The following is a 23,208-nucleotide window of genomic DNA, read 5'->3' as shown; positions in this document are numbered from 1 at the left end:
CTAAGCTTCCCTCCTCCTCCCAATGGCAGCCAGTCTGCCCACTGGAGAACACAGAGATCCCCACCCCCACCCCCAGCAACCCCAGCTTCTCTGGGCATTCCATGCAGTGTCGGTGGGTGGGGAAGGAGAGTAGATAGAAGGTCGGCTTGACACATAGCATTCCTTCTGAGCCCTTTCCCCCCCCGCCCCCGGAACACTGTAAGGCCTGGAGTGTGTGTGTGTGTGTGTGTGTGTGTGTGTGTACACACTGTCCTTCCTACTGGACGCTTGCAAGAGAGAGGGTTTCTCCCAGGGCCTATTCAAGACTCATGTCCATGCAGCAGAGCAAGTTAATCACTAAGTACAAGGCACTCTGACCAGGTGCTGGGCACTATTCTTTTTTTTTTTTTTAAGATTTTATTTTTATTTATTTGACAGAGATAGAGACAGCCAGTGAGAGAGGGAACACAAGCAGGGGGAGTGGGAGAGGAAGAAGCAGGCTCATAGTGGAGGAGCCTGATGTGGGGCTCGATCCCATAACGCCGGGATCACGCCCTGAGCCGAAGGCAGATGCTTAACCGCTGTGCCACCCAGGCACCCCTGGGCACTATTCTAAGCACATCACCTGTGTTAACTCATTTAATCCTCACGACAACCCTGCAGGACAAATATTATTATTATCCCCATTCTACAGGCAAGAAACAGAGGCACAGCATTTGGTAAATTGCCCGGAGGCACTCAGCTGGGAAGACACAGGGCAGATGGGAAGCCAGTTTGCCTGGCTCCAAAGTTCATGCTTTCCGGAGAAGCAGGACTGCCCAGCTCCATTCAGGGAAATCTTGAGGAATCTGGCCCTTCTCCTTCCCCCAGAGGAGCCTGTAGCCTTCCTCTGCCCAGGCTGCCCCTGCCTCTGATCAGCTCTCTGAGGCTGATGCTCAGAGTCACTGCGTCCTTGTTGCCCATGGACGAGGCATCAGGAACAAAGCAAAGCAAAGGCATGTCTGAACTCTGGGTGCTTGGATGTGGAGTGAACTGGCTTTCTAGCACCTGCGGCAGCTGGAATTTTGGCCACTCCCAGCCCTATTTCGGGCACAAACACCAACACTTACTTACACGTACATTGGGCATTTGCTAGAGGAAAATCTCTCACCGGAACAAGGTGGAATAGGGGCCGTATCACTGGGACGTGCTGCACCATGAGGTGGGGGCTGGGACTGTCCAGATCAGAGCCCGGGACTGGCATCGTGCGGAGCTGAGGACTCCTCCCCTCTGGACCTGGAGCAAGGGAGGCAGTATCTCTTCCCAACAGCCTGTTGTCCTCATCTCCCTCTGGGTCCTCCTCCTGAGTGTCGAGGTCACGTGCTCCTCTCCACTCCCAGCCTGGCTGCCTGCCACCTTGTCTGTCTTGTGGGCAGAGAAGTGCCATACCTGCGTGCCAGAGAGACACAGGTGTGCCGCGCCACTCACACAGCGTACCACCTGCTGGAATCTTGGCGGAGGGTGGACTTGGGATGGGATCCACGGGAGAGACAGTCTGTGGCATAATTAAGAGGGAGCAAAACACAAAACAAAACAATGTTTTCCTTCCCCTCTCTTTTCTACCACTTGCTCTAATTATTTTCCCACTTTAAAATTCTACATCGACTTTAATTAAGCTGGCCTCGGGCAGGGACGTCTGGCAAACTTGGAGAAGTTCACTTGTTTATTTTCTTACCACTCAGTGATTGGATTTTGGAGGCTCGCTCTCTCTCTTTCTCTCTCTCTCTCTAAGGGAGGATGATGGCAGCCTCCTGCCCGCAGGGGGACAGGTGCAGACAAGAAGGGCTCCGTGCCGCCTCCGAGGGAGGCACTTCTCCAGAAAACTCTACTGCTGGCCCACTCATGCTCTATTTTTGCCTCACCTCCCCCTCCAAGCCCTGCCTCTTGTTACTACCCTGCAAGGTCAAGCTGTGGTAGAGGGGAGCAATGGTTAAGCAACTGAGAGAGCACTGGGCTTGGAGTCCAGAAACTTGGGTTAGAAGCCCCATTTTGCCACTTGTTTGTTGGGCACAGGTCGTTCATGCGTATGCATTCATTCATTCATTTGCTCATTCATGCATTCATCCACTCCCTTACACATCATTTATTTGCTCATTCATCCCTTTCTCCCTACCACACGGAGCCAAGGTACATGCTTGCTTCTGCCACCCCCGCCCCCAGCAAGTTATTTGTAGGAAAGTTATTTGACTCCTCTGAGCCCATTCCTTCACCCCTGGGTTGTTTCAAGGACGATGCGACCACGTGAATGGAAGCCAGTGTGGCTCCTGGCCCAGGATGGTGGCATCACGTGCCACCTCTAATATTACATCCATCATCAGACCCGGGCTCTGGGTTTTTGTGGGCCTTGGGTTTGCTAGCAAGGCCAATGCTCAGACCAGCACCACAGTCAGAGGTGTGAGCCGGATTCTGAAGGTGGCTGAGTTTCGTGATCCAGTGGAAGACAGGAGAGCTGGGGGCTGTGCCAGGGCCAAGAAGCTCAGGTGGCTGACTGGGGAGCTCAGGACATGGCGGGGGCACCCTGGGCTGTCCCATGAGGTTGGATGGTGTCTGAGACAGCCAGAAAAGTGGCTGGGGACAGGAGCAGCAGGTAGGTGTCCAACGGGGCTGGTGGGCAGGCAGTGCATGAATGACGAACGAGGGAGGGAAGGAGTGGGCGTGTGTGTGAGTAACAGTGAGGAGGCTATTGAGCAAAGGAGTGAGTCCATGAATGAATGCGCGGACAACTGAGCGATTGAAGAGAAGAGTGGATGAGTAAGCAAATGAACGAGTGAAGGAGGGAGGGAATAAGTGAGCAAGAAATTAAGTGGAATACTGAATACTTGGATGAACGAGTGAATGTCTGAGCGAGGCATTAAGTGATTGAATGGATGGGTGGATGGATGGATGAGTGAAGGAATGGGTAAGGAGCTGAGTAAGTAAATTAATGAATGAGCGAATGATCGAGAGCATGAATAAATTAATTAGGGAACGACTGAGTGACTTCAGCGAGTGAGTGAGTGACTCCTCCGCACACCTGGAACCAGGCCCACAGGACAGGGTTGTGACCATTTCTTGTGGGCGCTTGGCCCCTGCTCCCCTCCCCCTCCGGCAGCAGAGCCCCATCAGCATCTGGCCCATCAGGGGCTGCACCATTATGTATGGATACAAACAGGATCGCAGCGTGTCATTTACCCCTCCACCAACTGTGCCCGCGCTACTGAAACGCACATGTCAGTAAAATAACATATCTCTGGTGGCTTGTCTACCTGTCTCCCTCACTGCTGAGAAATAACTCGCAGCAGCGGGTTAAGCTGACAATAAACACAGGAATTGACTTCAGTGGGAATGAACTTGCTTGACTGTTGACAAAAATCTAAGGTGATACGAGCTTTGCGGGGCTTGTTGCTTGCTCAGGTGGCAACCACCGCTGCCCTGCTTTTTCCTTCCTGGGACAGGGACGAAGGACAAAGGCCCCAGGCTGCTGAAAGGGTCTTCTGTCCCTGGGCCCAGAGGCAAGTCTCGGTGTCCTGTAAAGGGCGGAGGCTTGGCTTTGGGGGTTGCACCAACTTTGCCGTGGAGAGAAGGCTGGCAAGTGAAGAGCGGGTCTGAGAGAGGCATCTCACTCCTCCACCCTGCTCTGGCAGTTGGCAAAGATCTGGTGAGGGCTGGCAGTGGCCTCCTTCTAGTCCAGGCCCCCTCCAGGGTGAGAGGGGGCGAGGCAGTCTGTCCCCTCATTCTCCCGGAGGCACCTGGAGGGCAGCTCTGCACAGCCTGGGTGCAGGCGGGGTAGCAGGACCCTTGGAGGAGGGGGTGGAGCCCGGGCTTCAGCATCCCGCCCTGCAGCCAGCAGCCTGGCCGCCGGGCAGCCTGAAGGGAGATGACTTGACGGGAGGCAGGCTTCAGCAGAGGGCACTCCAGTGCTAGGAATCTGCTCTCAGCAACCACAAGCCCGGGCTCGGTGGTTTCCCTGGGAAGCGGAGATCATGAATCTCAGTAACTCGAGCCCAGGGCCTCATCACTCACCGTGATTGTGGGGGGATTGAGGGCTGGAGTGGATCGGTCTAAACAAAAACGCTTACACAGGGGACTCCTTTGAATNTCAGCATCTGGCCCATCAGGGGCTGCACCATTATGTATGGATACAAACAGGATCGCAGCGTGTCATTTACCCCTCCACCAACTGTGCCCGCGCTACTGAAACGCACATGTCAGTAAAATAACATATCTCTGGTGGCTTGTCTACCTGTCTCCCTCACTGCTGAGAAATAACTCGCAGCAGCGGGTTAAGCTGACAATAAACACAGGAATTGACTTCAGTGGGAATGAACTTGCTTGACTGTTGACAAAAATCTAAGGTGATACGAGCTTTGCGGGGCTTGTTGCTTGCTCAGGTGGCAACCACCGCTGCCCTGCTTTTTCCTTCCTGGGACAGGGACGAAGGACAAAGGCCCCAGGCTGCTGAAAGGGTCTTCTGTCCCTGGGCCCAGAGGCAAGTCTCGGTGTCCTGTAAAGGGCGGAGGCTTGGCTTTGGGGGTTGCACCAACTTTGCCGTGGAGAGAAGGCTGGCAAGTGAAGAGCGGGTCTGAGAGAGGCATCTCACTCCTCCACCCTGCTCTGGCAGTTGGCAAAGATCTGGTGAGGGCTGGCAGTGGCCTCCTTCTAGTCCAGGCCCCCTCCAGGGTGAGAGGGGGCGAGGCAGTCTGTCCCCTCATTCTCCCGGAGGCACCTGGAGGGCAGCTCTGCACAGCCTGGGTGCAGGCGGGGCAGCGGGACCCTTGGAGGAGGGGGTGGAGCCCGGGCTTCATCATCCCGCCCTGCAGCCAGCAGCCTGGCCACCGGGCAGCCTGAAGGGAGATGACTTGACGGGAGGCAGGCTTCAGCAGAGGGCACTCCAGTGCTAGGAATCTGCTCTCAGCAACCACAAGCCCGGGCTCGGTGGTTTCCCTGGGAAGCGGAGATCATGAATCTCAGTAACTCGAGCCCAGGGCCTCATCACTCACCGTGATTGTGGGGGGATTGAGGGCTGGAGTGGATCGGTCTAAACAAAAACGCTTACACAGGGGACTCCTTTGAATAAGCCTGCCTGGCCACCACTGGGAGTCTCCTCCCACCCCAGCTGAAGCCAGGAGGGGCCGGGAGGGGCCCGGGCGTCTAAGGCTTCTTCCTCCCCTACCCCCCACCTGTGAGCCANCGGTCTAAACAAAAACGCTTACACAGGGGACTCCTTTGAATGAGCCCGCCTGGCCACCACTGGGAGTCTCCTCCCACCCCAGCTGAAGCCAGGAGGGGCCAGGAGGGGCCCGGGCGTCTAAGGCTTCTTCCTCCCCTACCCCCCACCTGTGAGCCAGTGGGAGACATGAATCTCGCTGGCAGCGACTTGGGCCAGCTCAGCCATTTTCGGGGATGTTAATGAAATGCGGGAGCACTTGTCCTTTTAGACAGCGGCCCCTTTTATTTTGGAATGAAAAGCTGCATTAGTCTGAATGAGGTTTGGAGGCCTCATAAATCCTGCGCTGGCTGCCTCGTGGGGGAGCGAGGAGCCGAGGCCTGGCTGGTGGGTAGACTTGTTTACCAACAATTCGAAACGCCAGGATTGGCGGCTCCCAATCCCAGGGGATGCAGCTTGAGAGCCTGCCAGCCCGGGTGGCTGCTGGCGGCAGGACAGCGTGGAGAGGGGGCCCACACCTGCAGAAGGGGCTGTAGGCTTCTCCTCCTGAGCTTGGGGGTGCTTCGGTTCGCTCTAGTAAAGGGCCCAATTCCTGTTCTACTCGTAGCCTTTCTACAAGCAGCCAAAAGCCCCAGTGGGCCTCCAGCAGAGCTGAGGGGATCTTCTGCTAGAGCCTGTCCCCTGCTCAGTCCAGGCAGGACAGGACAAGGGTCAAGCCTGCAAACTTAAGAGGCAGGAAGGACCACATGCAGATCCTGGTTCCTCACCTACAGTGCCTGGCAGGGATGGCCAATAAGTATTCCAGAAAGGAAGGAGGAAGGAGGCAAGAAAGAAGGAAAGAAGGGAGGGAGGAAGGAGGGAGGGGGGGAGGGGAAAAGGAGGAAGGAAGGAGGAGGGAGGAAAGGAGGAAGGGAAGAAGGAAGGGAAGGAGGAAGGGAGGAGGGGAGGGAGGGAGGGGGAAGAGAGGAAGAGAGAAGGGAGGAGGAAGGGAAGAAGAGAAGGAGAGAAGGGAGGAGGGGAGTGAGGGAGGGAAGAAGGGAGGTGGGAGGGAGGTCATGTATTAGCTGTGTGACTTTGGACCTCAACCTCCCTGAGGCTCAAAGTCTTCACTGTAAAATGTAAAAATCACAGGGATCCTAAGCTAGCAGGCTGTGGACAGGGTTAGAGGGAGGGATGCACGTAAGGTACGCTGAGTGAGAACATCGTCTGGAATATAGAAAACATGTAATAAATCCTAGCAGTCATTATTATCCTTGCTGTTGTTTTTGTTGTTGTGATGCATCCCACCCTTTCCGGGACTAGAAGGGAGCAGGCTGCTGTCAGTTTGGGAAGACCGCTGTCCTACAAAATCGCTTGCAGCTAGGTCCACAAGGCCCAGTTCTGGGCTAGGGACAGCAGGCTTCCCTCTGACCCCAGGGCTCCCAGAGCTCCCACTGGGCTGTGGGCCCCCCCGTGATGGAGCCCCACAGCCTCTGCAGCTAGAGGCTATTTCCCGCTGCAGCCAACGTGGCAGCCTCCTTCCGCCCATGCAGGCTAACACCTGCCCACTCTGGGATGCGGCAGGAGCCAGGCCCAGCTTGTGCTCCCTCCCTGGACCTGGGGAGGGGCCTGCAGGGGCCAGGGTCACATCATGCCCTGGGGGCCTCAGATTCCCCCTCTGCCTTCCACCATTCACTTCTCTATTACTTTTCTCGCGCTGGCCTTCCTGGAGTCTGCTCCTTCTTCTGCTCCCCAGCTTTCATTCCTGCCTCCCTCCCCCTGGCCTTTCACAGGCTTCTAATCTAGGGTGCCGATCTGCCCATTCCCGGAGTCATCTCTCTCCCTTTCTGCTTCTGCAGTTTCCCTGCCAGGCCACTTCTTCCCTGCACCCTACCCCTCTCCTGGCAAGAGGCTGCTTGCAGGACCACCAAACAGAATTAGCATCCAGGCTCTCCCCTCCTCCCCAACCCCTACCCATCCTGCACTGTTGGTGGTGCCTTGAGAGCCCTGCACCCTTTGCCTTGAGTTCCGGTCCTGCCAATCCCCTTTCCCTTCCCCCATCAGGACCCCGGGAATCTCCTTCCTTAGAGAATAGCCAAGATTTTTTGGTTCCTTGGAGCATCTAAACCAGGTGATGGGGACTGGGTATCCCGTCTTCAATGAAGAGGCTCCCTGGCTTTATGCTAGAGGGTGGGGCCTTCTGCTCTCCTCTCCTGTGCTTCCTCCTTGCTGGTGCCCAGCGGGGCCCATTACTCTCTATCAAGAGGCCGCAGCTGCGCCTCTCTGGCTCTGGTCTGCCTGTCCTTCCCTCTGGTCTCTTGGGCCACATTTTCCAGTGGCTGCTTGGGAAACCAGCCTCTCCTGCTCCCGGGTGAGGAAGGCCCAAGTCTGGCAAAGAACCTCTCCTTGCTGTCGGGTCTTTGAGGATGGCCTCAAGACCTCTTCCTCTTCTCAGAAGAGCCCGGGGAATCCTCCTCCCACGGCCACAGCTGCCTCCCCCCGTGAGATGGGAGGGAGTCCCCCTCCAATTGGCCACGCTGCACTCTTCACATCGCCACACAATGCCAACGTCCCCTACTTCCAGAAAGGAAGGGAAAGAAAAGACGGGGAAATGAACAGCCAGGATAGAGCGGGGCTGATGGTCTATTTGTAAGAAAACTAAAGATTTGCTTTTCAGATGTTGGGGGCCATGCTCTTACCAGACAGCTGGCAAATGGGAGAGATTGGGAATGATGGAATAGATCAAATTATTTAAATGAGAAAAATAAATTCACACACAGCCTAGCCGCTGCCCGGTGACAGATCCGTTTATTTATCCTACTGCATCCGCACCGCTTTGTCTCTGTCAAAAAGGTCATTAAACTCGCCTAACTGCGTAATTCCCAGCCTCCTGCTCCAGACTCGCTCCACAGCCCTTCCTTTCCCTCGACACCCAGCGCCACTTGAAAAAAAATTTATTATTGCTAATAAACAAGGTTTTTTTTTTCTCTCTTTAACCCTTTCTAGCTTGCGCCCCCATGGGTCTTGCTCTATTCTACGGAAATGACAGTTTCTCTTTATTCTTTCTCAGGAGGAAAGGGGAAGGGGGCTAGCCCCTCCTGCACAGTTGGGGGAAGATGGAAGGAAGGGAAGTAGCAGGGTATATCTCAGACGCCCTCTGAGTCTAAGGGTTTAGCCGTTTTCCTCTGAAACCCCTGTGGCTGCAGTGCGCCGTCAAGAACTGCCTTCCACGGCAGAGGGTCCGGCCTGGGCAGTCCCACCCCTACCATATCCTGCAGCTCCCCTAGCCCAGCGTGCACAAGTCTCTTTGAAATCTGTCTCCCCGGAGCCCCAGCCCCAACTCTGCCTCCCCGAGGGCTGGGCTTCGGGAGGGCAACCGGTTCCTGGGTCGGTCTCCCGCCGCCGCCGTCCAGCCTGCGCCCGCTGCGTAGGAGCTGCAAGGCGAGACTCCGCAGACGGCGGGCTCCGAGTCCCTCTGCTCCGGCGGGCGCGTCTCCTCCAGCTGGTCGGGCCGCTAGGCTGCCGCCGTCGCCCAGCTCGCGGTGCCAGCTCTCTTGCTCCACGCCCGGCTCCCAGGCTCCGTGCCCTCGCAGTTGAAGGGACTGGGGGCGGCAGGGCGGATGGGGACATCTGGGAAGCGAGGAGAGTCCTCGTTCTCCGGCCGTCCCCCTAAACCGGGTCCAGGGTCCCCTTCCCCGCCCCCTGCGCAGGTGTGAGCGCGCGAGTGTAAGCCTCGGCGGGCGTGAGTGTGAAGTGTGTGTGCGCGGGGGAGTGCGTGGAGGGAGCGCGGGCGGCGGACGGCGCGGGAGGCGGGAGGCAGGGCGCGGGGAGGGGGCTGGGAGGGAGTGTGTGCGCGCGTGCAACTCCACTCCGGGGCTTTGTGCGAGCCCGGGCGATAGCATTGGCGGCGGCTGGAGGAGGAGCGGCCGGAGACGCGTGCAGCCCGCCCGCCAGCGCCCGGCAGCCAGGGCAGGTGGGAGCCCGCGCGGGAGCCGAGCCGGAGCGGAGTCCGAGCGGAACCCGGGCGGAGCCCAGGAGTCTCGCTCGCGGGCGGCCCGTGGGCGGCAGCCGGGCGGGGCGGGCGCCGNNNNTCGGGAGCCGGGCAGCTGGGCCAGGCGGCGCCTCGGGGGCTGCTGCGCGCCCGCGCCTAGAGCTGCCGCCCCAGGGAGCCCGCCACGGCCGCGCCCCGGGCACGCTCGGCGGCGCCCAACGATGACCGCTCCCTGGCGGCGCCTCCGGAGTCTGGTTTGGGAATACTGGGCCGGGCTCCTCGTGTGCGCCTTCTGGATCCCGGACTCGCGCGGGATGCCCCACGTCATCCGGATCGGTAAGTGCTCCCCGGAGCCGGGGGTCTCTGTGCGCCCGGGCGGGGGCGGGAATGGGGGGCCAATGAAGGCGATCCCAAGAGATTTTCCCGATCTCTCCGGGCTGCCGGGGCCGGGTGACCACCGGGAGCTCGTCCCGGTGAGGACAAAGTTCCAAAGCCGGGGTTACGGGGCCTTACTTAGTCGGGGGGAGGCGGCCGGGCCGCGGCGGGCGAGGGGCCCTTGACGCGCTCCTGGGAGGCCAGACCTGGCTGAGAGTAGCAAAGCGTTCCAGCCTCAACCCGAGTGGCGGGCGCATTTCCCGGCGACTGCCAGCATGACCGGCCACAGACCGAGTTCTGGGACCCGGCTTCTCCGCGAGCGGGAACCCTGGGGAAGGCGCCAACTTCTCTTCCCTCCTGGCTCCCGGCAGGCCCCTCGCCCCCACCCGGGGCACGGCTCCAGAGGCCGCGGCGGGGACGCGGGAGACGGCTTCGCAGGACAGGGGCATTGGGTCTCCTCTCCCGGCGGCCGCCCACGGCCTTGGGGGGCCCCATCCGGGCTCGGGGGGCCCCATCCGGCCTGGCGGCTTAGGGCAGAGGAGGGGCACCCCCCCCCGCCGGTCGCTCTTGCGTGCGGTCGCCCGCGGCTGGGGGGAAGGGAGCGACCGAGCCTGCCCACCGCGGCCGGGAAGGCGGCGGGAGGGATGCGAGAGGCTTTTAAAGTTAGCCGAAATCCCTCCGCAGTTGGCGGCGGCTGGCGGGGCTGCCTGCGCGAGGTTTTCTGGGGCTTCCGCTCTCTTCTCTTACTCGGGGCTTTAACTTTGTTGTGGCCGCCCCAGGCGCCCTGTAGGCAGCGCTTTGGGCAGTGCGGGGGGGCCCTCCGGGTGCTAGGCCCGCGCCCGCCTGGGCAGGGCCCGGCCTGGCCACGCGGGAGCCTCGGCCACGTAGGGCCTGCGCCTGCCGCCGGGCCGGAGACCTGGGCCGCCTGGGTTCTCGAAGCGCCACCACCAGCATCTGGCACCAGGCGGGCAGAGCTCTGCCCAGCCAGGGCCACCTTCCTCCCTTGTGGCTCTTCTCTGGGCGCGGACTGCTAGAGGCGTGAGGGCGTGTAGGGAACCGAGGTCGGGCTTGGTTTTGGTACTTCAGGTTTTCCTAGGAGGTGGTCAGGAATCTGGGAGTGGGGGTCTGGGTTCGTGGCTCGCTCTTGGATCCCACAATCTCTTGAACTCAACATCGGGATGGGAGTAGAGCGCAGTCCTAAGCCCTGCCCACGCTGGGGTCTTTCAATCCATGCCGGACCCTGGCAGACTCAACCCCAACTGGAGGCAGAGGAGCCCTGCCAGGGGCTCTGGGGACATCCCTCAGGGTCAGGCTTAACTCTTTGCAGCCCAGGCTGCTCTTGGCAAGCCAAAAAAAAAAAAACAAAACAAAACAACAACAACAACAACAACAAACCCTCGTCTTCTATCTCAGCTCTTTTGGCTGCCAGAGCTCCCAGCTTGGTCACCATTCCAGGGGCAGGCAGTCCCGTAGTAATGGGCCAGCACTTCTTTTATTCCATCCTTCGTTGCCTGTTTTTAGGGTGCCCTTGGGAGAAAGGAGGGGAAACAGAAAGGTGCTGTGTGCCCATCCCACCAGCATTACAGGTTCCTCTTCGATGGTTCTTCCCTCTGCAGGTGGGGGTGGGAGAGCTGGGTATGCTCTGGCCCTGCCTCAGGGATGGAGGTCTTTGGGGGCCCAGGAAGTCAGGAGCAGATGAGGACAGCCCCAGAAGGATGAGTCAAGGAGGGGCAGGATGATGTATCCTTACCTGCCCCCTCTTACTGCGAAATCGACTTGCACTGGGGGCTCCTCATTGCTCTGAGGGGAAGCCCCAGCCTGCCTGCCCTTTCTTGGGTTCAGCTTGTAATAATGCAATTAAGGATGGCAAAGCCCTCCTCTCTTCTAATCTTCTTCGTATTAAGCCCCAGGATTAATTAGCGTGTCGGCCCAAGCCATTTATATCTGAGAGCCCTGCCCCATTTGATTCCCAGCCCGAGGACTGGGGTGCTGTGCAGATGCCAAACGTGACCGCCGGAGCTGTGCCAGCTTGGACGGAGGATGGGAAGGCTCTGAGGCCTCTGGAGCTTCCTGGGGAGCTGAACTTCCATCGTTCTGAGCCAAGGCTGGAACCTTAGCTGGAGCTGGGGAACCACGGTGGACACGGCGCGCGCGCATGCACACACACACACACACACACACACACACACACACACACACACAATCCTATGCTGAAACCCAAGCACACTGCTTTGGCATCTCCCTTTTCTGATGCACCCATGGGATTCCAGCGCTCTGGCTGGGGCTGCAGGAATTAAGGTCCTGGAAATTGGGTTCCGGAGTGTGCTGGGTGCTTCTGGTTCCCCAGATGGATGCCTGAGCCCGCTGTGCCTGGAGCCGAGTCCTCCAGCAGGCAGGCATCCTGAAGACCAGCCTGGGAGAGGGTTTTCCTGCAGGTGTCTGAAGGGCTCTCTGGGCCGGGGAGCAGCGTACCCGCCCCTCTCTTTGTGCCTTCTTTGGGGGCTGAAATTTCCTCTTAGACAAGAGATGGATAGCTCAGCAGTGTGACAGAGTGTTCAAACAATCCATCTTGAATAGATGAATTGCATTGCTCTGTCTTTTTGTAATTGTGTCTATCAGAGGGAGAGGTCAAGGCATTGATTGCTTGGATGGTTTGCAAGTAACAAAGGAGAGCGAGGGAGAGAGAGTAATTGGGTTGTAGTCTGCGGGAAAAAATGATCATTGATTATTTTATATGAATATGTGGAGGATGTATCTGCGTGTGATTATCAAGTGTTGCTCATTGAAGGTTTTCAAGGCATATTGTTCGGTGTTTTATTTTTACTCTTATCATCGTTATTATTGTTGAGATGGATTCTGGTCTTAACTCACGGAAGGCAGTTTAATGCATGGGTCCTCTCAGCCAGACGGACTTCACTGACCTCACGTGGGAACCTGGATTTCCTGGTTACGTGACCCAGAACCTGAAGTGGAGGGGCCCTAGGCTGGGAGCTAGGAGGCCTGGGTTTTCTGCGCTGTCTTCTGCCCGTTTACTGAGCCATTTTGGTCAAATCACGCTGTCCCTCTCCAACCTCGAGCCTCAGTTTCCCCATCTGTAAACCGTTGGGTTGGCTGTGACGGTTTGGGATATTCTCTGGCTTCGCAGTACCTCTGAGTGCAGCCTGGTGGGGACTGCCCTGTCCGTGACATTGTAGGTCTCATGGTTCTCTGAGGCTTGGTTGTATTCTATGCATACTGGAGGATCGAGGGTCAGCTTGGAACTTGAAAAGGGAACCCGACAGTGGTGGTCGCAGCTGGGGAGCTCTAGTGTATGGTGGTGATCTCTAGCCAGCCAGGGGGAGGTTCAGAGCCAAATGACTGCAGAGACATAAAGCAGGTGGATGTGTTGGGGGTGGGGGTGGCAGGGAAGGGCTGGCTCAGCCCCGGGCTCTCCGAGCATCTACAGATAGAGCAGAACAGATGAGCCTCGAGGCCCCGAGCCTGGGCTGGGGGGCCCTGTGGGCAAGCGCAGCTGTCTGTCCCTGGGGGATGAGATCCCCTCCCCCAGAGTTCCCCAACCAGTCCCGTCTGTCCGCATCGTCTGCGATTGATCAGTTCACCCAAATGGTCCTGAACACTCATCTCCCGAGTTTGGGAGCCGCGTGTAAAACAATGAGGAATTTCTTACCGTGGCTGGTGATGCGCTGAGACATTGCCGCCTTGTAGGAGCAGACAGGAGCTGAATGCAGATCAATAGGGTTTTCCCCCCTGGAAGTAAATAACTTCAGACAAGACCTGGGAGTGGCCCGAGGGGCCTCGGAAAGCATTAACTTGAGGAATTTCTGCCTCCACTTTCCAGCCCAGCCGCTCCTGTCAGCCCGGGCTTCCCTCCTCCTCAAAGCTGGAGTTTAATTTCTTCTTGATGCCTGCCTCGCACTGCGCTAAACAGTCTTTTGACATGAGGATGATCTGGGGTTTTCAGAGGTGGCTTATGTCCTGACTGGGCTCTTCCAAGGTCACTTGCATCCCCCTGTTGCTGGCATGACAGCTGACCTCAGAAGTCCCGCCCGCTGTGCTATTTGAAAGGGCTTTGAGGGGCAGCTCTTCATCCCCCACCCCTTCAGGAAGGCAAGGCTGCTTAGCTGCTTTTAGGATCCTTTTTGGGGCCTGTGAGCCTCCCCGAGTCCCCATGTTCCCACAGGCACTCTGTGTCCCTGCTCTAGGAAACAGAGCCTCCTTGGGGGTTGGGGGTGGGGAGGAAGCACAGATTCCCCTGTGGACATCAGAGCTCTCCCTCCTCTTGGGGGTGGGGTACACGGCCATGTACAGGGGAGGTGGCTGAGCCTGCCTGGGGTGCCCTTTTAGGAGGAGCCTTGGTTATGCTCAACAACTGGGTCTGTTCATGATCTGCTGAGGCCACGCATCCTCCATCAGGTTACAGACGGCTGCCCCTTCCTCCTGTGGCTTCAGCTCGAGCCCTGCCTTGTTTGCCCTAGACCCTCCAGAGGGACTGCGGAGAGGCGGGAGCCAGTGCTCCATTTGGCTGGCAGCAGCAGCAGAGAAGAGCCTGGAGTGCTCCAGGCCCTGCCCAGCAAAGATGAGGACCGAAGTTCCAGGAGCAGGGTTTGTCCTCCTGATGCTGGTGCTATGGGGCTGGAGTTTTGGATGGATGCGTGGGCCCGGGGCCTGGTGCACACCGCGTCTTGGGGCTCCTTCCCTGGAAGAGCCCTTCTTCCAGGTGCCCATTCCCCAGCAGCAGCACCAGGGGGCAGTGTGCCTGTGTTGAGATATCCATGTGTATGTGTCTCCTGCCTGGGACCCCACCTGGGTCTGGAGCGACATCAAATCACCCACAGCAACTGGCCAACACAACGGCCCCTCAGTTTATGGAGCACTTACCAGGTGCCAGGTACCGTGGGGTTCCCAGCGCTGGCGAGTCACGCGGGGAAATAGTAGGTGCTCAATAAATGCAGCTGCGGCACCCCCCCCAACCTTATTTAGCCTTCGCCACCTTGCAGGCATTGTTTCTTTTTTGCAGATGAGGAAACTCAGCCTGGCACAGTCACTTACTTGCCTGAGATCACAGGGCCAGTGAGTGGGAGATGCAGGATGGGAACTGCCGTCAGCCTGACTCCAGGTCCCGTGTGTTTGACTGTCTGTGTGGTTGCAAGTGTGACAGCACTGGATTGCAGAGGTGCTGAGCGGAGCGCCCCGACTCCCATGGTTCTGGGTGCTGCGTGTGGCCTCGGAGGGCTGGGTGCTGTCTGGCCCGGAGTCGGAGATGGCCGTGTAGGTGCTGCGACATTGAACCCTGCCAGTGAGAGTTTGCAGAGTCGCACTGTCCTTGCTGTTGGGCCGCTTCCTCTAGAGAAAAGGATGGGTGGTCTTTCCCATCCCTCCCACCAGCACACATACCTACACGGACTCCATCCCACCTTGTTCGGGCTTCTGGACTCTTCCCAACGCTCCAATTCAAGCCTGAAAGAAAGGATGGACTTTCTCTGGGGGTTGGCTGGTCCCTCTACTCTGGGGACTCCTGTCTACACGTCCCCCTGGCAGCCACCAAGCTGTCCTCAAAGACATTGTCAGAGCCTTGAGGAAAGGGCCCATGTCTGTGTCTCCCCCTCACCTCCATCCTCATCAGCCAGTGAGCTGGCAAGAGCAGGTGGTCGGTGAATTGCTCTTTGTTCTTCTCTTTCCCCTCATCTCCCTTTTCCCTCCCCATTCCCATCCCCTCTCCCTTCCAACATCCTTTCCAGGCTGATAGGTTTTATGGTCATTTGATTTTTAAGCAAGAGTCACATCCCGACCTTCTAAATAGAGCCTGCTTGCTAGGAATGAGGGGAAGTCCCACTGAACCTGTGCTCTCTTACAGATGCTATGGGTCGGGTGTGGGGACCTGGGGGCAGCCCTTCCACCAGGCCACCTCTAGGAGAGCAAAGGCAAATTCAGACGTACCCTTCTTGTCTACCATGTTCCTTCTTCAGGGGGATGCAGGGAGACTGAGGTGATGATGGCTGCCAGGGATGGAACTATTCTGGGAGTGGGGGAAACTGCACTGCCAAGAGCCCCTAGAGAGGGGACAAATTTGGGACAAGCACAATCAGAGGGGTCGTGTTGTTTTCCAGGGCCTCGGTTTCCCCATCTGTAAAATGGGCACGATACTGTCTGCCTCACCGAGTCAGAGAGGTATGATGTCTTTTCAGAAAAGCGTAAATGCTGTCCAAAGATCAGCATTTCTACTTGGTGGTGTTCGGAGAGCGTGACACGAGCACAGGGCCAGGACGAGGGGGAGGGGAGTGAGGCGGCTAGGGGGTAGAATCGAAGCAGGCGCTCACGGGGTGACCCTGCGCTGGTGTCATTGACCGCGATGACGGGTGCTTCCTGCAACGTGGTGCCCCTACGTGCCCCGTGGGCCTGGATGGACCAACTCCTGTGCTTGCTCACGGAGTTCCTGCTTTCTTCTGCTTCTCTTTGCACCCCGGAGACAAAATCCTACCCGAGTGGGAGTGGGGGCACGGGGTTGAGGCCCAAGAGGTCGGGTTCGAGGACCACAGGTCATGACTTCTGATTTTGCTTTTGTTAACCTTTGGCCCCATTCTCTATAGCAGCTATGGCACAGAGCGACTCGGCCCCACCCACTGGCCACCTTGTCTTATTTCCTTTGGAGTTATGTCCAGGGTCCAAGCCTGGGACTCCTCTCTCCCCAGAGGTCACTCTGCCACGTCCTCCCTTGCTTGCTTGGACCACTCTGCCTTGTTTACCAATGCCGACTGACCTTGGCTGGACTTAGGCTTGTGGGTGTGACTAGGGCTTTCTCCGGTACATGCGTGTCCTGCCTCCCCCGTTAGACAAGGGAGCTGCCCCAGAGTGTGTAAGGGCGCCTCCCCCACCATCACTCCCAAGAGGCAGACCGAGTTGTTTGGGAGTCAGATAATATATGTCGCTGGTTCTAAGGTGGACTTCCCGCCTTCCCTTTCTCACTTTTCTGAAATCAGGGTGTCTCACATGTCGTGACTGGGGTTCCTTACAGGATTGTTTCCTTTCTTGGGGCCTCACAACATCATGGCATGTCTGGGGGGTGAGAAAATGTGGTGGATCTGAGTTAGACGGTGAGTCTGACACGTCTGTGCCTTGTGATGTTGGGCAAGTCACGTTATCCCGGAGCCTCCGTTTCCTCATCTATAAGGTAGAAATATTACTGTTAGGCAGAACCATGTTCCAATGTTTTAGACCTGCAAAAATTTCATATGGTCGAACCTTACAGTATCGTCTTCACAGAGTTAGCGTGAGGATTAAAGAAGATAAAGTGTATAAAGCTCTTTGCGCGGTGCCCGATGTTTAATAAATGTTAGGAGAGAAAGGATCCCCTAGGGTGGAGGCCATGTCTCTGCCATCAGACTATGAGCTCTGAGGCTGTCTGCCGCTTATGTACCCTCTGCCTTGTGCCAACCCTGGTTTTCAGTACTCCACGCATCTCAATACATGGCTTTTACCCATTGCCCACACACCTATGTGCCCCATAGCGGAAATGGTAGGGTCTGGCTCCCTGTGACAGTTATCCACCACGTTAGGGGGAGAGGGAGGTGCCCTTCAGGATGCCTCCTGTCGGTTAGCTCCCAGACTCCTCCTGGCGTGCTGTTTATCACATACCTGCAGCCCGTGGGGTTCCCTATATTTGCAGCATTTTCATTGAAATGCCTTTTGCATGTGTTCAGAGCCGAGAAGACCCTGGTTGTGGGATGCTCTTTAGGAATCGATCTGGGGAGTCCTGACCTGTTCTTCTCGGATGCAGAGTTCAATTCTCCTTCGTGGGCAGTCCCGTGCAGCCCAGAGAGGGTCTGTGGCTGGAGGCTGGGCCCCACAGGGTAGACACTCCTGGCTCTGCTGGGAGACATCAGGTAATGAGGCCACGGCAAGAGCTGGGGAGGAGAGAGTCCCCATGGTGATCATAGAGATCGGAGATAATGAGATGGAGTGAGATCCGGGGGGGAGTGGCAGCTTCGACTCCAAGTCCTTTGGCACCATGCTGAATGGTGGTTAAGGAAGGCAGGAGAAAAAAGGGAGCGAGAAGGAGCTAAGATTCTAGTTTGTGTGAAGAGGGTTCCAATCCATAGGCGACAATTAAGTCTTGTGCTATTACAGGGACTGATGCAGGCAGGCTGCTGATGGAAGGGGGTTTATAGAGTTCTCAGAACAACTGCAGGGATGAGCTCTTTAAATATGGGAACGAGGGAGACTTGTGCAAAGCCTTCCTGCATCTGCTTTGCAGAACTGAAATATGCTATTCCAAACAGCCTGCCCAATTGGGCGGAAAAGCGGGAGCAGGGAGCCAAGGGCTTCCCAGGGCTCTCCGCGTCACATTTCCTGTCTGTGGTGGAGAATCACAGAATCTAAGCTGGAAAGGACCCCGGGGGTCATTCGAGGCTTCTGGTTCTCAAACATCAGCATGCATCAAAATCACCTGGCGTGCTCGTTAAAATCCAGATTGCTGGGCCTCACCTGCAGGCACAGCTTCTGATGCGGTAGGTCTGGGGGGAGGCCTGGCATTTTACATTTTTAACAGGGCCCCACCCCAGATAATGCCGAAGCTGCTCATCTGGGGCCTACCCTGTGAGGGCCACTGTTCTAAGTCACTGGAGCCCCCCCCCCACCTTACAGGTGGATCTCTGGTCTATTGAATACCACCTGAGGCAGGAAACTCATTATTTTGGATCCTGTTTTGTTCCTTACTGCAAATGTTTTGGCTTATTCCAATCTTTCTGGCAAGGTGTCCTCTAAAATTTGTCTCCCCGCAGTTCTGGGGAAAGCCGTAGAACTTGGGTGTTGAGAGTGTAGGTTCTGAGATCCACCTGTCTGAGTTTAAACCTCCTTCCCCCTCCAGGCTCTGACACTTTGAGTAAGTCACTTAACTTCTTGGCCTTAGCTTTCCTCACCTGTAAAATGGGGATAATAATATATTTGACCTCAAGGGATCATTGTGAGAATGAATCTGCATGGCACGAGGGCAGTTGTCCATGCACTTTCACAATCCAGCATTGTGGATAAGTTCACATGTTCTGGAATCTGCCAGCCTGATGTCGAAGCCTGCCTCCGTCACTTACCATCCGTGTGATCTTGGGCAAATGAATCTCTCATAGCAGTAGTAGTAGTAATAATAATAATAATAATAGTATCTGCCTCATAGGGTTGCTAGAAAGATTAAATGAGTTAACGCATATAAAGTGTTTAGACCACAGCCATGGTAAGCGCTCAGCAAAAAACCCCCAAAAAACAAAAACATTCCTCTTATGTTATGATCACCATGCCCACTGATTCTGGTCCGGGTTTGCTCCCTGTCCCACCATGCAACCCTATGGAAATGTCAAGGCATTTCTCCAAATTAAATTTTTCCAACTTAAAGATGCTCCGTTCTTCCCCCAAAAAAGATGCCCCGTTCTTCCCGCGGGGTGTTGAGAGCTAACCACGGCACTGCTTGGGAGTTGCACCCAGCACGCACACTCTGCCTCCTCGGATCTCAGCTTCCACGTCTCCTTGTACAACCCAGACCACCATCTCCACTTCTCGGCAGCCATCCCGCTTGGCCGAGGTATGCTGAGCTGGTGGTCTCTTGAGATCCCCTGGTCTTTTGCGCAGACATCGCTGCTGATCTATAACTTCTCTCATCTTCCCTTTGGCGGTTGATCTTTCGAGCCTAAAGGCAGGACCTGTCATTTATCCTTAGTAAATCCTATCATCGAACCTTCAGGCGGTTATGCTCCCTCACTGCTTCTGGACCACCAAAGCCTGTGCCAGTCCCTCCATCCTCAGGAGGTAGACGTGAATTTCACCCTCTTCTTCCTCCTCCAGGGGTCTGTGGTGGAGAGGCTAAGTGGTTGTGGGCCTACACTACCACTGGAGCTGGAAACCTCTGCTCCGGACGGTGCAGAATTTGTGGTTCCCTTTCTGTGGTTTGGTATGCTTCGTGCCGTCTGAGCCTGGGATGAGCCTGCCTTCCCTCCCTTCCACTGTGTCTGCCATCAACACATTAGGCAGGATACGACCAATGTCAGAGTCTATTGGCTTAATTCAGTGATCTTGGATCCACTGTCCTATTCTTTAACCAGCTTCACAACTCCACGAGCTTCCTTTTTGCTTTCAGGCCCTTTGACCTGCCCTGGTTGGCAGACTTAGACTCTGTCCCTCCTTGCCTCACACACACTCTCAGCTTCACTGTACTGAACACCCAAGTCCCCAGGGGCCACTGTGCTTTCCTTCACGCCCTGGGCTTCTGCTCCTGCTGTTCTTTCTGGACCACTTCAAGTCATCCTTCAGGTTTCAGCAAATGAGCCTTTTCCTCCAGGAAGCCTTTCTTGACTCCTACCCACTTTGATGGGTCCCCACTGTCCCCTATACTTCCCTTGTCATAGCATTTACTGTACAAGCAGGACCCCAGATGGCTTATTCACCATTTTGTCCAGTGCCTCTCGCACAGCGCATGGCACACAGTAAGCGACTAACAACTACTTCTTGAAGAGATGAAGGCGTTGATGGATACAGTCATTTGAGGAAAAGTTCACCTACCTGCCCTGTCACTCGGCCCCACACCTTTTCCATCCGGTCAGCAGGATTTTGTGAAAGACATCATTTGATTCTTCTGCCAAGTCAAAATTCTAGTGAGGTCTGTGGTGTTCTGACACGTTAATTCAGCACCTTCTGTGCTAAGACATTTTCCCATGCAGTTAGCGTGGGCAGAACTGGAATAGTTAGAGGAGTGGGTCCTTCTTTTCCCCAGGCCTAGATTGGTCTTCACATCCATTGTCTGGCTCGTATCATGATGATTCTCCTCGAGAGAGAGACACAAGCTGTCTCCTTCAAGGAAAAACTGAAGAAGAGCTCATGGCCTCACCCGCTCCTTCTCCCCACTTGCCCCTCAGCATCTCTGCGGCTCCCTCTGGGAGCTGAACCAAGAAAGAGAACTTCTGCCGTTCATCCTTACCAGGCAGGCCTCTCTGGCTGGCTGGCCGGCAGGGCCGTTGCCGTGCGGTGTGCTCTGCGACCAGTCATTGGGCAGGCCTCTCCGTTTTCCATCTTCGCCACATCCCGTCCTCCTGCTAGGATGTGTAGACAACAGGCCTCCTTGCCAGCTTTGTGTAAAGCAGAGGTGTTGACGGTTGACCTGGAGGTTCAGGCTGTATCGACAGTCAGCCTTGTCATTTAGCTCTGGGGACGTGTGCGTCGTCTGGGTTCTTGGGGGTGTGCGTGTGTACACGGGTATGTGTTTGTGTACTTCTAAGAAATGGCCACCCGGAGGTTTGCTTCTCTAGCACACACTTCCCAAGGTGGGGCCCAACAGCCATTCTTTATCCCAAAGCCCGACGAGTGACTTTCCTTTGGGTCAGTGGGGAACTGAAGACTTCAGACTTCAGTGCTGCTCCCAGTTGCTGGTGGGCTGGGCCGATGGGTCTGCCACATTTGTGTAGCCGAGAGTGAGGCCGGGCAGGTGTGCAGTAGAGCCCTGGACTTCCCCTCTTGTGCTCGACAGCACCGGGCTCTCCCCTCAGGCCATGCAGTCCCCTCTCTTGCTTCCTTCCCCAAGGAAACAGATGACACATTATGAGCGGAAAGAGCCTGTTGCCTACATGGCCATTTTTCCTGCCCAGTTTAATAGAGATGACAGCCATCTATTCTACTTGTCTCGTAACATTGAATCAGTAAATAAAATATGGGTGAACTCTCAGGTTTAGCTGAATTATGGCTGGTCCATGGGGATGGAGGGCTGGGGGAGAGCTGAGCAGAGAGATTGAATCCCTGGGTTGTTGCAAGAGAGGCTGAGCCTGATGTCCTCCTCTGGATCTAGGAAATCTTTCAGTGCTGAGGAAGGCCAGGCAGGGTTATCCTGTTGACTGTCTGAGTTCATGGAAGAGCTGGAACACAAGGAGGGCCCCCCAAATGTTGGAGCTACAGGAGAACAGAACCTGTCTTTACTCTCTCCTATCAAAGATTGGGATACTGAGGACCAAAAGGGAGGGGCAACATTCTTTGTGCCACATCCCTTGGTGAGCCATAGGAATATTCGATGAAAACATGGGCCTCTGACCCCCTTAGTCTATTAAGAAAACTCCATCCCTGTTCATATCTCACAGACGCGTGTGTGCGCGCGCGCGCACACACACACACTCACATACATTTGAAGCTTTAATTTTGCCGTCTTGAGATAGAGACTCAATTTTTTCAGGGCTGAAAAATAGACCTATAAAACATTTTTCCACATTGAGGAAGAAATACTAAACCAGATTCATGTGAGTTTAGAAAGGCTTGTAGATAATTGATACACCCTGTGCAGTTTCCCAAGAGGCCGGGCGATTAAGCTTCACCCCTAACCTCTGTGTTCAGCACCACGGAGAGCAGTCAGGCCCTGGGGTAGTGAGTGGGCGCCATCTGCCCGCGGACTCTTCTAGCAGGGGTGAGGTGGTTATTGTAAGGTCTTGCTAAACAGGCATTCTTTTTCCGAACGCTATTCCTCTAGGACTCTGGTGTTCGTAAACTGAACTGAGGTGTTTAGCAGACACACAGTACGTTAGTAAGAACGATTATTTGTGGTCATTCAAACCGAAAAGTAAAAAAAAATGAAGAGAACAGATAGAATTTCCTCTCCCCCCCCACCACACACACACACACACACACACACACACACACAAATTGTTCCTAAGCCTTTGGTGCCTTGTACAGCTTGTCTGCTAGGGAGCAGTAGCAGATGACAAAACGAGTGAACATTCTATTGTCAAAGATCACACCTGATACCAAGCGTCTTTGCTCAGCTTGTCAGCATCATCTTTCACATTGCATTTGGTAAGTAGGCTTGTGTTATGGATTTTTATCCTGCTAAATGTGATTTCTTTAAAGTATTTTGTGTGTTATTATTTCCTGAGTTGTGGAACCCTGCATACCTATAATAGAGCCATATTTTCTGCTAGTAAATAAAATTACTCCTCGTTCAGGTGATGGGAATTAAATGTGTCACAGCTTTGTGGTTTTCCCCAAAGAACCCCAGCAGTACCAGGTGCTCCACCACCTGGATGTCTCTGAGAAGCCTTGCGATTGGGCTGGGTACCGACAAAGGTCTCTCTCAGACAGGAAAGTCACTCTGCAAGTGGCCCCAGCACGCCTCAGAGAAAGGGGGACCTTTTGTTTGTCACTAAGGTGCCGGGAGCTGGCTGGAACACCTGGCCTAGAACCAAGGGCATAGGAGTCTGAGAGCCCCTGAATGACAGAGTCAGAGGAATTGGCATGTGCCTCTGAACAAGGAGCTATGTTTAAGTGTGAACGGGCTCTGAGGACGTAGGAGGCAAGATGGCACCTTTCCGTCATACAGCAGATCAGTCAGGATCGGGCAGAGGGGACGTGGGCTATGGTACTTACCCCACAGAGCAGGGCTCCTTTGGGGCCCTGGCTTGAGAGATCTCAGTGAGAGGGGATGGGGTTATTATTATTAATCTTTTTTTTTTTTTCTCCTCCTGCTTGGATTCACAGAATCAGAAAAATCTGCTTTGGAAATGTGGCTATTTTTATGCTGTTTGTAATTTAGTGTTTATTTCCTGCTGTTTTCACATGGACTCTGGGCTGACTCATTGAGTCACCAAATATTTATGGAGCGCCCAATCCGTGGGCTGCAGAGCGCACCAGGGAAGGGGGTTGTAGAGGGTCTGGCGGTGGGGGGGGGCATGGAGCAGCCTCCCTG

General features: G+C 55.7%; 1 protein-coding gene across 1 annotated transcript in view; it reads left to right on the top strand.

Moving 5' to 3' along the window:
- The first annotated feature begins 9,240 nt into the window (after positions 1-9,240).
- Positions 9,241-23,208, top strand: part of GRIK3 (glutamate ionotropic receptor kainate type subunit 3) — a 217,464-nt gene continuing 203,496 nt past the window's right edge. Inside the window, exon 1 of the mRNA XM_034649429.1 lies at positions 9,241-9,470. Within this exon, the coding sequence (XP_034505320.1) occupies positions 9,356-9,470 (115 nt within the window). The 5' untranslated portion in view covers positions 9,241-9,355. The remainder of the gene's footprint in view (positions 9,471-23,208) is intronic.

This window comes from Ailuropoda melanoleuca, chromosome 2 (genome assembly GCF_002007445.2).
Source record: "Ailuropoda melanoleuca isolate Jingjing chromosome 2, ASM200744v2, whole genome shotgun sequence".
Classification (NCBI taxonomy): Eukaryota; Metazoa; Chordata; class Mammalia; order Carnivora; family Ursidae; genus Ailuropoda; species Ailuropoda melanoleuca.
The sequence above is the reverse complement of the archived record's forward strand: the minus strand, read 5'-3'. Positions and strand labels throughout refer to the sequence as shown.